This window comes from Dromiciops gliroides, chromosome 2 (genome assembly GCF_019393635.1).
Source record: "Dromiciops gliroides isolate mDroGli1 chromosome 2, mDroGli1.pri, whole genome shotgun sequence".
NCBI lineage: Eukaryota > Metazoa > Chordata > Mammalia > Microbiotheria > Microbiotheriidae > Dromiciops > Dromiciops gliroides.
The window spans coordinates 210,186,598-210,201,706 of NC_057862.1; the positions used below are offsets into that span (position 1 = coordinate 210,186,598).

The window sequence follows — 15,109 nt, forward strand, 5'->3', positions numbered from 1 at the left end:
TTCACAGGAGGCTTGTGGGAGGAAGAAGGGGCAAGGTTGCTCACTTGCTCTCTTTCATCAGGACTCTTGTGGAGAGTAGAGCAGAAATGCAGGCTCCCTGAGATAGACAGCTGAATCTAGGCCTCTTTGTCTCTTTTCACCAAATTCTTTTTCTCCTTAATAAATACTTAAAAGTCTAAACTCTTGCTAAAACTTATAATTTATTGGCAACTACTCATTAGATATTTTAGACAGACTAGCTAGAATTTTAGCCCCTTACACATAGAGCAGAAAGAGAATAAGTGACTTCCCCAGGAGAAACTTCAACACATCTTCCTGGCTTTGAGGGTAGTTCTCCTTCCGCTATATGAGACAACCACAATGGAAAGGTCCACAATGAATATGGTGCAAGTATATGAACAAATAGTTCTCATGAAAATTGTTACCTATTGATAATGAAAAGAAAGGTCAATCATAACTATAATGATACTCAGTTACTAACTTAATGTTCCTTACTAAACAAGATGACAAGCCATAATTTAATCCCAATCCATGGCTTCATATTCCTAAACTGAATGACATGTGAACATTTAGCTTTAATTTTTTATGTTCCCAAGTGAATTTTTTTGGGCTGGGCAATGGGGGTTAAGTGACTTGTCCAGGGTCACACAGCTAGTAAATGTCAAGTATCTGAGGCCAGATTTGAACTCATATCCTCCTGAATCTAGGGCCAGTGCTTTATCCACTGTGCCACCTAGCTGCCCCTCCAAGTGAATTTTAAGTTCTCTAAAATATTTGGTTAAAAGAGTAATTTGGGGGCAAGCTAGGTGGAACAGTGGATAGAGCACCAGCCCTGGATTCAGGAGGACCTGAGTTCAATTCGACCTCAGACACCTGACCACTTACTAGCTGTGTGACGCTGGGCACGTCACTTAACCCCAATTGCCTCACCAAAAAAAAAAAGAGTAATTTGTAGCCTGATCATTTCCCTTTAAATTCTCAATGGTATTATTGGAAAAATATTTTGGTTTTAAAAAGCACATTATTTTAATAGAAGCTATGTTCAGAGTTTAGAATGTTCAGGGTGTTAGCTTTGTTTAAAGTTCAAACATTCCTTTCAAAAAAGAGATGACAAAGATGAGAGTGATCAATGTTGGTAGTGTTTGTAGAAAGATGAGCACACTAATGATTTATTGGTTTAGCTATAAACTGATTCAACAAGTCTACAAAGCATTGGGTTATTATAAGACAATGGCTAGAATGCATTGCTAAAGATAGATTACACAAAAGGTCAATGATAAAGATGAAAGCTATATATACATCATATTTAGAGAAAAGAATAAATAAGTTGTGGTACATAAATGTAACAGAATATTATTGCTCTCAAAGAAAACAATAAATTTGATATCTATAGACAGGAACAGGAAGAATAAAATAGTTATAGAAACACGTTTTCTAATAACTAGAAATAAAGTAAATGCCCATGAAATTGGATAATGGCTAAAACAAGTTGTATTACGTAAATGTAATGTATAATATTGCATACTGTTCTGTAGGAAACAATTAATATAATATATACACACTAGGATAGGAAAAATTATGTGACTATTGCAAAATGAAGTATGCATCATCAGGAAGTCAATTAACACAATGATTACAGCAATGTAAATGATAGAAAAGCAACTACAAAGCAATAGCAAACTCAATACTGCAAAATTATAATTACGAGGTTTAGTCCTAAAGAAGAGATATGAGAAAACAGATCTCTGGTTTCTTGTTGAGGTGTTAAATTAGTCTGACTTTTTTCCATTATGTAAGTTAGTTTGGATGTTTTTTTTTTCTTTTCTTATCCTTTGTTCTGACTCTTAAGGTTGTGTAGAGGAAAATAGAAAGGGAAATATTGTGACAAAGAAATAAAAAATATATTCAGAAAGAAAAACTCAAATGCAGAAAAAATTTGCACAAACATAATTAATAAACTGTATATACACTATGACTTAGAAATATCACTACTAGGTCTGTATCCCAAGAGATCAAGAAAAGGGGAAGGGACATCTATGCAAAATATTCACAGCAGCTCTTTTTATAGGGCAAATAATTGGAAATAAAGAGGATTTCCCATCAAATTGAGGAATGGCTGAATAAATTGTGGCACATGATTATAGTGGAATTTTATTATGCTGTAAGAAATGATGGATAGGATGCTTTCAGAAAAACCTGTAAAGATTTATATGAATTGATGGTAAATGTATTGAGCAGAACCAATAGACCACTGTACACATTAAAGCCATATTGCACTATTATGAACTGTGAATGATAGCTACTCTCAGCAATACAATGATCCAAGACCATTCCAAAGACTCATGATGAAAAATGTTGTCCACCTCTAGAGAAAGAACTGAAGGAGTCTGAAGGCAAATTAAAGCATAATATTTTACATTTTCTTATTTTTTGTGGTTTGCTTGGGGGGTTTTGGGGGGTCCATTTTCTTTTGCAATATAGCTAACATAGAAATGTTTTTTGCATGATTACACTTGTGCAACCTATATAAAATTTCTTACCATCTTAAGTGGGAGGGGAGAGGAGGGAGGGGGAGAGAATTTGGAATTAAATATTTTTGAAATGAATCAACGATATTTTTAATGCAGTTGGGGAAAGTATCATCAAAAATAAACAATCAATGTAGTTAGAATAAATTTAGTCAATTTGGAGGAAAATACTTCCATCAATTTCCCTGATAGTGTTTTGATATTCAAGATATATAAAGAGCTAATACAAATATAAAAGAATAGGGGGTGTAACTAGGTGGCACAGTGGATATAACACTGGCTCTGGATTCAGGAGGACCTGAGTTCAAATCCAACCTCAGACACTTGACACTACTCGCTGTGTGATCCTGGAGAAGTCACTTAACACTCATTGCATATATATATATATATATATATATATATATATATATATATATATACACACACACATATATATATACACATATACATATACATATACATATACATATATATATATATATATATATATAAAGAATGCCAATCCTGTATAGCTAAATCTCTAAGAGATATGAATAGGCAGTTTTCTAAATAAAATAATTCAAATTATCCACCCACCATGTTTAAAAATGTTCCAATAACTAACAAGAGAAATGAAAAAAAAATTCTAAAGTTCCAGTTTATCCCCATCTAATTAGTAAAGTTAACAAAAATGGCATTTGACTGGAGGGGCTATGGAGGATAGGAACACTAATACTCTATTGGCAGAGCTGTCATGTGGTCCAACTATTCTGGAATGCAAAATGTACCTATACAAAAACTCACTAAATTGTACATACTCTGACCAGTGATACCACAATTATCCCCCTAAAGAGATCAAAAAGAAAAAAGCTCCATATGTACAAATATATATTAACATTTTTTGTTGCAATATAGAACTAAAAGCAAAGCTAGTACTCAGAAATTGGGGAAGGACTGAATAAAATTTTGGTATGGGAACATACTGTAACATTATTCCCGCCATAGAAATGATGAAAGTTATAGATTCTAAAATACCTCTGAAGATTTTTATGAATTGTTGAAGAGTGAGGCTAGCTGAACCTAGAAAACAATTTATATAATGATTTAAATAAGTGTAAAGGAAAAGATCTTTAAAAGATTTAACAATTCTTATCAATTCCATGATTAATCACGACTCCAGAAGATCTGATGATGAATCAGATTTCCACTTCTTGGAATATAGATCCCAAACTGAGAAATATATTATCAAAGTGACCAATGGTATACTTATTATGAGTAAAGGTTTGATTTTTTGTGGAAGAAATTTTGGTGGTTAGATGAGTGGATAGTGAAGTGATAGAGAAAAGAGAGAGGAAAAAAAGAAAAGACCATCAGTAAAACACTAACAAAATATGCAGGCAGAAGAAATTTCAGGAGAGGGACAAAACAAGAAGAGACGTTGCTATAATCATGTTAAATTTAATATACACTTTAAAAAATTGTTTCATAATTGAAGTTCATGCTCTAATATATGATCTGTTAAAATATACTATATATATTGAAATTGAAAAGGGGATTGTTATCCCCACACCCTAATCCAATATGGATTATACATATATGATCATGCCAAAACATCCACCATATTTGTCACTAATAAAAGAATGTGAAAAATAACATAATTTAGTCTGTTCCATCAATATCAGTTCTTTCTTTGGAGATAGACAGTGTGGTTTTTTGTTTGTTTTTACAGTAGCATGTTTCATCAACATTCTTTTGAGATTGTTTTGGATTATTGTAATGTTGAGAATAGTCAAGTCATTCACAGTTCATAGAACAATATTGCTGTCTCTGTGTACAGTGTTCTCTTGGTTCTGCTCACTTCCCAATACATCATTTCATACATCTTTCCAAGCTTTTTAAAAGTCATCCTATTTGTCATTTCTTGCTACACAGTAATATTCTATTACCAACATATACCATAGTTTGTTTAGCCATTCCCCAAATGATGGCATTCCTTTGATTTCCAATTTTTAGCACCACAAAAAGAGCTGCTATAAATATTTTTGTACAATGAAGTCCTTTTCTCTTTTGGGGGATGTCTTTGGGATATAAACCAAGTAGTGGCATTGCCGGATCAAGGGGTATACACAATTGTATAGCCCTTTGAGCATAGTTCCAAATTGTTCTCCAGAATGGTTGAATCTTTTCACAACTCCACCAACAGTGGATTAGCATCCCAGTTTTCCCACAATCTCTCCAACAACCAATATTTTCCATTTTTGTTATACTTGTCATTCTAATACTTGTAAGGTGATATTTCAGAGTTGTTTTAATTTTCATTTCTCTGATCAATAATTATCTAGAGCATTTTTTCATGTGATTATTGATAACTTTGATTTCTTTGTCTTAAAACTGCCTGCTCAAATCCTTTGACCATTTATCAATTGGGTGAATGAATTGTATTTTAAAAAAATTTGATGCAGTTCTTTTTATATTTGAGAAATGAGGTCTTTATCATAGATATTTGTTTCAAAAATTCTTTCCCAGTTTTCCACTTGCCTTGTAATCTTGGTTATATTAGTTTTGTTTTGCAAAAGCTTTATGATTTTAAATAATCAAAATTATCTATTTTACATTTAATTTTTTTCTCTATATCTTCTTTGGTCCCTAAATTCTTCCCCTATCCATGAATCTGACAGAAAGACGATTCCATACTCCTTAATTTTCTTATGTTATCATCCTTTATTTGTAAATCATGTACCCGTTTTGACCTTATTTTAGTATACAGTGTGAGATGCTAGTCTATACTTAATTTCTGCCATATTATTTTCTAATTTTCCCAGAAGTTTTTTAAAATAATGAGTTTTTGTTCCAAAAGCTTGGATCTTTGGGTTTATCATATACTACATTACTATAGTCATTTACTATAGTGTTGTTTCCATCTATTCTATTCCACTGATCTACCTCTCTATTTCTTAGCCATTACCTAATTATTTTGATAATTACCACTTTATAGTACAGTTTGAGACCTGGTACTGCTAGACCACATTCTTTTGTATTTTTTCATTGATTTCCATGATACCCTTGAACTTTTGTTTCTCTATATTAATTTTGTTATTATTTTTTCTAACTCTATGAAATATTTTTTATAGTTTGATTGGTCTAGCACTAAATAAATTAACTTATGTAGGATTGTCATTTTTATTATATTGACTCTGCCTATGCATGACCAATTAATATATTTCCAATTATTTAGATCTGAATTATTTTTGTGAAAAAGTGTTTTTGTAGTGGGGCAGCTAGTTGGTGCAGTGGCTAGAGCACTGTCCTTGAGTGCAGAGGACCCTGAGTTTGAATCTAACCTCAGACACCTACTAGCTGTGTGACCTTCAGTAAGCCACTTAGCCCCCAATTGCTCTCCCACCAAAATAAGTTAAAAACAAAAGAATTTTGTAGTTCTGGTCATATAGTTGCTGTATTTGTCTCAGGAGGTAGACTCCCAAGTATTTTATATTGGCCACCGTTATTTTAAATGGAATTTATCTTTCTGTTGTTGCTAGACTTTTTTAGTAATATTTAGAAATGCTGATGGCTTATGTAGATTTATTGATAATTTGATAATAATTTCAAGTAGCTTTTTAGTTGATTCTCTAGGATTTTCTAAGCATAACATATCACCTGCCAAAGAATGATAGTTTTGTTTCTTCTTACCTATTCTAATTCCTTTAATTTATTTTTCTTCTCTTATTGCTATAGGTAACATTTCTAATGTAATATCTAATAATGGAGGTGATAATGGGCATCCTTCCTTCACCCCTGATTGAATTGGAAAGCCTTTTAGGTTATCTCCATTACAGATGTTACTGATGGTCCTTGGATAAATAGTAGTTATCATTTTAAGGTAAGCTCCTTTTATTCCTATGTTCTCTAGTGTTTTTATAGGAATGGGTGATGGGCCTTTTCTGCATCTATTGGGATAACTTAGGGGGGGAACTTCTGTTGTTTTTGTTATTGATGTGGTCAATATGCTTACTAGTTTTCCTAATATAGAACCAGTCCTACATTCTGGTATAAATCCCACATGGTCATAAGTATGACCTTTGTGATATATTTCTATAACATATTTTGCCAGTATTTTATTTAAAAATTTTGTATCAATATTCATTAGCAAAAAGGGTCTATTTCTTTATCCGTTTTGGCTTTTCCTGGTTTGGGTATTAGCACCATATTTGTCTTATAAAACGAATTTAGTAGGACTCTACTTATTTTTTCAAATAATTTATATAGTATTGGGATTAATTGTTCTTTAAATGTTTGGTAGAATTCACTTGTGAATCATCTGGTCCTGGACATTTTTTCTTAGGAAGTTCATGATGGATTGATCAATTTCTTTTTCAAAAATTGGGGGTCATTTAAATAGTTTATTTCTTCTTCTGCTAATCTGGGTTAATTTATCTTTTTGTAGGTATTTATCATTTCATTTAGATTATCAAAGTATCGACATATAAAAAAAGGAAGAGGAAGGATTTAAAACATGAAGTATTATGTACTAGAATATATCTAGGTATATATAATATAAATATAATAATGTAGAAATTTTATTTACATATCATATATATGTGCATGTGTTTATTATATCTGTTTGATATATGTATTAAATTCTAATTATATATAACAAAATAAAATATTTTAAAATTATTTATTTATTTAGCATTTCCCCCTAGTACATTAAAGAAAAATTTTTCACATTTATTTTTAAAATTTTTTTCTAAATCCAGCATTTTCTTCCTCCTACCATCCCCACCCCTCTGTAAGAAATCAAGCAATTCAATTTTATACATGTGCAGTCATGCAAAACATCTTCCACATTATTCAGGTTGTAAAAGAAAACAGATAAAATAACTTTAGAAAGAGGAAAACTAACAAACAAAAATTATACTTCAATTTGTATTCAGATACCATCAGTTCTTTCTCTATAGATGAACTGCATTTTTTCCCAAGTCCTTCTAATAGCATCCTGCTTATCATTTCTTTCACAGTTACTCTTGCTAACTGTATTACCCTCCATCCTTTTCCCTCCCTGATATTTACTTTATTTTTCTATCTTCTTTCACCCATCCCTCCTCAAAAGTGTTTTGCTTTTTACTGCCCCTCCCCCTCTGTCCTCCTTCCTTCACCTCTTTCTCCTTATCCCCTTCCCCTCCACTTTCTCTCAGGGCAAGATATAGTACTATACCACTTGAATGTGTATGTATTCACTCTTTGAGTCAATTCTAATGAGAGTAAGGCTCATGACTCCCCAACTCCTTCCCCCATCTTTCCCCTCTACCTCTATAAGCTTTTTCTTTTTTCTTTTATGTCGAGCTACTTTACGCCATTACAACTCTCCCTTTCCCCTTTCTTCCAATGCATTCCTCTTTACCCCTTAACTTTATTGTAAGATGTCAATCATGAGGCAGTATGGTGACACAGTGGACGACACAGCAATCAGGCCCTTAAACCAAGGAGGCTCTAGCACAAATCTGGCCCCAGACATAAGCCACCCCACCCTGCCTGCCCCATAAAAGGATAACAGAACAAATGCTTTACATGCAACATCCCTTCATATTTTTTTTCTTTTTCTTTTTTGTGGGGCAATGAGGTGTTAAGTGAATGCCCAGGGTCACAAAGCTAGTAGTAAGTACAAGTGTCTGAAGTTGGATTTGAACTCAGGTACTTCTGAATGCAGGGCTGGTGCTTTATCCACTGCACCACCTAGATGCTCCTCATCCCTTCATATTCAATTAAAACCTGTGCCCTCTAAGTATATTCCGTTCAGCTGCCCTAATATTGAGAGAGTTTTTATGAGTTAGAAGTATCATCATCCCATGTAGGAATGCAAACAGTTTAACTTTTTAATGTCCCTCATGATTTCTTTTTCCTGTTTACCTTTTTATGCTTCTCTAGGGTCATGGATTTGAAAATCAAATTTTCTATTCAGCTCAGTTATTTTCCTCAAGAATGCCTGAAACTGGGGCAGCTAGGTGGTGCAGTGGTTAGAGCACCGGCCCTGGAGTCAGGAGTACCTGAGTTCAAATCCGGCCTCAGACACTTAACACTTACTACTAGCTGTGTGACCCTGGGCAAGTCACTTAACCCCAATTGCCTCATTAAAAAAACAAACAAACAAACAAAAAACAAACAAACAAACAAAAAAGAATGCCTAAAACTCCTCTTTTTCATTGAAGTCCCATTTTTTCCCTGAAAGATTGTACTCACTTTTGCTGGGTAGGTTGTTTCTCTCTCTCTCTCTCTCTCTCTCTCTCTCTCTCTCTCTCTCTCTCTCTCTCTCTATATATATATATATATATATATATATATATATACGCATATATATATACACACATATATATACATATATATATATATATACATATATGTGTGTGTGTGTGTGTGTATTCCAGTCACATGTAGAGATAGTTTTCAACACTTGTTTTTACAAGATTTTTAGTTTCAAATTTTTCTCCCTCCCTCCCCTCTCCCCCCCATTCCCCAAGACACCAAACAATCTCATATAGGTTATATATGTGCAATCACATTAAACATATTTCTCAATTAGTCATGCTCTGAAAGAAGAATCAGAGCAAAAAGAAAAAACAAAAAAATAGAAATAGTATGGCTCAATCTGCATCTAGATTCCAAAGTTTGTTTGTTTTTCTGGATTAGGTGAGCATTTTCCATCACAAGTCCTTTGAAACTATCTTGGGCCATTGTATTGCTAAGAAGAATCAAGTCTATCACAGCTAATCAACACATAATGGTGATGATATGTACAATGTTCTCCTGATTCTACTCATCTCACTCAGCATCAGTTCATGCAAGTCCTTCCAGGTTTCTCTGAAATCCATCTGCTCATAATTTCTTACAGCACAATAGTATTCCATTACCTTCATATACCACAACTTGTTAAGCCATTCCCCAATTGATGGGCAACCCCTCAATTTCCAATTCCTAGTCACAACTAAAAGAGCAGCTATACATATTTCCCTTTTTTATGATTTCTTTGGAAAAAAGACCCAAAAGTGGTATTGCTGGGTCAAAGGGTATGCACAGCTTTATAGCCCTTTGGGCATAATTCCAGATTGCTCTCCAGAATGGTTGGATCAGTTCACAGCTCCACCAACAATGCATTAGTGTTCCAATTTTCCCACAGCTTCTCCAACATTTATTATTTTCCTTTTTTGTCATATTAGCCAATCTGATAGGTGTCAGGTGGTACCTCAGAGTTGTTTCAATTTACATCTCTCCTAATCAATAGTGACTTAGAGCATTTTTTTCACTGTGGGAATAGATAGCCTTTGATTTCTTCATCAGAAAACTGCCTGTTCATATCCTTTGACCATTTCTCAATTGGGGAATGACTTGGATTCATGTAAATTTGATTTAGTTCCCTATATGTTTTAGAAATGAGACCTTTATCAGAATTACTGGCCATAAAAATTGTTTCCCAGCTTTCTGTATCCCTTCTAATTTTGGATGCATTTCTTTTGTTTGTCCAAAAGCTTTTTAATTTAATGTAATCAAAATCATCCATTTTGCATTTTGTAATATTCTCTATCTCTTGTTTGGTCATAAATGTTCTCCCTTCCAAAGATCTGAAAGGTAGATATTCCTTCCTCTCCTAATTTACCTAAAAATATCACCTCTTATGTCTAAATCATGTACCTATTTTGACCTTATTTTAGTGTAAGATGTAAGATGTTGGTCTATGCCTAATTTCTGCCCATACTCTCTTCCGTTTTTCAAAGCAGTTTTTGTCAAATACTGACTTCCTATCCCATAAGTTGGAGTCTTTGGGTTTATCAAACACTATATTACTACTGTAATTACTACTGTGTCTCCTGTGCCTAGCCTATTCCATTGATCCTCACTCTCTTTCTTAGCCAGTACCAGATAGTTTTGTGGCTGCCACTTTATTGGGTAGGTTGATTCTTCATTGTAATCAGTATCTTTGCCCTCTGGAAAATCATATTCCATGCCCTCCCAATCCATGCTGCTCGATCTTGTGCTATCCTGACGGGGGCTTCACAGTATTTGAATGGTTTCTTTCTGGCTGCCTTGCAATATTTTCTCCTTGAACTCAGAGCTTTGGAATTTGGCTACATAATTCTGGAAGTTTTAATTTGGGGATCTCTTTTCAAGAGGTAATAGGTGTATCTTTTTATTTCTATTTTACCCTTCTGCTTTCAGAACATCAGGGCAATTTTTCCTGACAATTTCCTGGAAGATGATATATAAGCTCTTTTTTTGATCATGGTTTTCAGGTAGTCCCAACTGATTTTCAAATTATCTCTCTGGATCTATTTTCAGGTCAGCTATTTTAAAGGCAATACTTATTTATTGCCCTCTATTTTTTCATTCATTTAGATTTGCTTTATTGCTATCTGATTTCCATAAAGTCATTAGCTTCTATTTTCTCTATCCTAATTCTTAAGCAATGATTTTCTTCAGAGAGCTTTGCACCTCCTTTTCCATTTGGCCAATTTGGCTTTTCAAGCTATTGACTTTTTTCATGTCCCTCCTGAATCACTCTCATTTCTCATTTCCATTTTTTCCTCTACCTCTCATATTTTATCTTCAAAGTCCTTTCTTGAGCACTTCCATGGCCCTGAGGCTAATTCATATTTTTTCTTTGAGCCATTTGGATATAGGAGCTTTGATTCATTATCTTCTTTCTGAGGGTTGTATTTTGATCTACCTTGTTACCAACAAACTTTGATGGTACCCTTCTTTGTCTGCCTGCTCATCTTGCCTGCTTATTTCTTGGATTTTAACTTCTTCTTCAAGTGGAGCACTGCTTCCAGGATGCACTGTCCCAAGCTTCAGAGGGTCCCAGGTGGTACAATTTAAGGAGAGATTCCTTTCTCAGCCTGCCTGGCCTGTAAGTAACCATGGGCCTGCTTGCTCTTAATGTGGAAGGAGAAATCTGATTGATATTTGATTCTTTGCAGCTGCAAGCATGTCATGCCTATGCCCCTCCCTGGGCTACTGACACTCAAGTCCACTTCCTGAACAACACAGCAGCACTACTGCCTTGCTCCTGCAGAGACCCCTACTATTTCCCCAAGCCAACCACTTGGAAACCTCTCACAGTCAGTGGAGCTGAGTTCAAGAAGTAGGTTGCTGATGTTGATGATTCTGGAGGCTCTGCAGGCATGGCCTGCCTGGGGCTGGATCTGTGTTGCATGCTGTGCTCCTCTCTCAACCCAGTACAGCAGGCCTTCACTGTCAGTTTTTTAGGCTGCTTTTGGTTGGAAAATGGTCTCACTCTGTTCTTTTGTGAGTTCTGCTGCTCCAAGAATTGTCCTATGGCATTTTTCTTGAAGGTATGTGGACAGATCATGTAGGGAGCTCCAATAGTTACCACCTCTCCTCCAGTCTTGGCTCCGCCTTCCCAAAAATCAGTAATGTTGTTTAAATACTGTCCTTGCTATTCCATATAAGTAAATGTCTTTGCTAAGAGTAGAATGAGTCTCCTGTTAATAGAAAGTATATCGGGGGGGGGCAGCTAGGTGGCACAGTGGATAGAACACTGGCCCTGGAGTCAGGAGGACCTGAGTTCAAAACCAACCTCAGATACTTAACACTTACTAGCTGTGTGACCCTAGGCAAGTCACTTAACCCCAATTGCCTCACAAAAAAAAAGAAAGTATATGGGATGTGAAGAATGGTAGGCACCCTATGAGGTTATAATATTAGGAGTACAAATCCACACACAGGATTATCTCTGAAATCCAGAGAACTACCTAAACTCTGGAAATACAGCCCATAAGTTCAAGTGCCATTTTGAAGGAGTAGTCCAGAGGAAGTACTGAAATGGATTCTAGGGTTAACACTGCAGACCTACATTCATAATACTCACTTATAAAATATTTATTTTGTTCACTAGTTAAATTCATAATAAAAAGAGTAAAAATGGCCCTTAACTTTGAATCTGTAAACTTGAAAAGAAATAGTTGACAACTATATTTCAATTAATTTGTTTCCTTTGAAACCCTATACATTTTATCTTATACATTTATAAACAGTATTCTGAGAAGTCCATAGGCTTTATCAGACTTCCAGAAATGTCCATGATGCAAAAAGATTTTTTAAAAACTCTGACCCAGAAGAAACCTTTAGAACATTAGGTAGAGCCTATTTAGAGAATTTATGGAAGTACATGAATAAAAACAATTGTATGAAAATGCAAGGATAAGTTATGATTTCTAGCAGTGACAGGAAAACCTATATTCCTGAGATCATCAACACACTAAAGCATCAACATAACTGGTTAATTCCTCTCATAAATTTATAGATGCTATCATATTATAAATAGTAATAGAATAAGAGAACAGTCTGTGATTAATCTAATTAACTCCAGTGAACAAGTAACCAATGTGTCCCAGAGCCCATTTGAAGCAGTTCTATCTTTCCCATAAGAAAATTTCCCACTGTTATGTAGTCATCAATTTCTTACTATTTAAGTATAAACTTACCCTTATGAAGAACAATTTTGTATAAGTATTCTGAATATATTTCAACAATAATGGAACCCAGTAAACTAGAACTCTTCACAGGCACTTCAACTTCAAAAGGCCTTATTATAGTTGCAATTGCTGAACTTGGAAAGCCTACATAGTTCTCATGATACAAAATGCTCGTTATCTCAGCTTTTCCAAATGAGCTATAGAAAAAAGAAATTTCAAGTCATTTAGGTTCTATGTTAGTGGAAGCAAATAATTAGGGAGTTTCACTTACATGATTGCTAAGGAACATTCCAATTCTAGATTTACATAGTTCTATAGTTCTTTCCAAAGTTATAAAACAGATGAATTTCAAATAGGACAATTTAAGTTTTGATTTAGTACAAAGGCTTATTGACTTGGCTCTTGTTCCTTTTTACTGTTCTTCTAAAAATCTAACATAAAACAATCTATAACTATTTTATAAAGAAATTGAAGATATCAGAATGGGGTAATCTCTTTTTTCACATTTCTACAGCAAGTGTACTGTGAGCAATGAATTGAGCTAAATTCATGAAGAAATTAATTTTGCTTGCTGTCCAATTATGTGAAGAGTTTCATTGGCACAATGTAAAAGGCCAAGAACATACAATCCTTTTCTCTAGGCTTAGAACAGAGGTGCTCTTATGAAAGCTTTATAAGTATGACAAACTTAACAAGGAGTTGATGAGCCATAAAAAAAAAATACAATTTGGATATGTAGTTCTTCCCAAAAGAAACAAACACAAAATTAGGCTTTACTATGAGAAAGGAGATTTTTGTGTAGGGACTACACAAGAGTATGGGCCTCTCCAGGAGAATCAGGAGAACAGAAAGGAGAAGTAAATGCCATGTTCCATAGCAATGCTATAAATATAGCAATAGTAGTAGTCTACCATATCTGTAGTTCCCTTCTTTGAGACCATGAGAAATGATTTATAAATGGACAAGCAAAGATGTATTTAACTGTGGCTTGTTTTTGTTTTGTTTTTTACAGGGAATACTCACTCAAGGAGCAAGAGTGCTGAAAGAAATAAGCCAGAAAGAGAAACTTTTGACCTCTACACTGCCCTAGGTTTAGTTACCCTCAAATCTGTTTTGGTTTTAGCTCCATAAAAGAATATATTGACCTGCCCTTAAGTTGTCTGGTGTCCTTTTGTTTGTGGCATGAGGACTGAATGGTATTTACCCAGTATAAAGGAATATTTTCTAATGGAGAGCTGGGATCCCAATCCCCAGCTGGCCCTTAGAAAATTTGCTCTCTATTTGATGGCATTAGCATAAGTTATTTCCTAATTATACTTCCAATTACAAAACTACTCTACACAGGCCATATTTTATAAATCGGTTACATTGTACAATAGCCAATATTACATAAAAATCTATGAAGTGGACAAGAGGTAAAGTAGAGGGTAGTGGAACATTTCCACATAGACAGTAATAACTCCAATGAATATATACATCTATATTAGCACTTTGTACTAAGAAACTTTTTAATAAGAAGTAGGAGTTCCATAGAAAGCAGAGTGGATGAACCAGTATACTAACATATGATAATGGTTTGAAAATATAAAGAAATAGATAAAAATGGAAGCAAAAAGTATTCCCTTTTGGAGTATAGGGAATATAGAGCTGATAGCTAAACCAGGAAGTGTGAAAATAGAGAAAGAAAACTATAAACCAATTTCCCTAATGAATATTGAAACAAAATTTTTAAATTAAATCCTAAAAAGAGATTATAGCAATCTATCACATGGATCACACACCATGACCAGATGGGATTTAACCCAGAAATACAGGGCTGATTCAATATTAGGAAAACCATCAGCATAATTGACCATATCCATAACAAAACCAACAACAATCACATGGTTATCTCAAGAAATGCAGAAAAACTTTTGGACAAAATGCAACACTCATTCTTGTTAAAAACACTAGAAATCATAGGAATCAATGAAGTTTTCCTTAAAATTATAATTGTCAAAAACCATCATCAAACATTATCTGTAATGGAGATAAGCTAGAAGCCTTCCCAATAAGGTCAAGAGTTAAACAAGGATGCTCATCATTACCAGTATTATTCAATATAGTGCTAGGAAT

The 15,109-nt window shown here is 34.2% G+C and overlaps 1 protein-coding gene across 1 annotated transcript in view; it reads right to left on the reverse strand.

Moving 5' to 3' along the window:
- Window positions 1-15,109, reverse strand: part of LOC122738591 (cation channel sperm-associated protein subunit beta-like) — a 198,378-nt gene that overhangs the window by 58,410 nt on the left and 124,859 nt on the right. Inside the window, exon 18 of the mRNA XM_043980582.1 lies at window positions 13,004-13,191. Coding sequence (XP_043836517.1) covers window positions 13,004-13,191 — 188 coding nt within the window. The remainder of the gene's footprint in view (window positions 1-13,003; window positions 13,192-15,109) is intronic.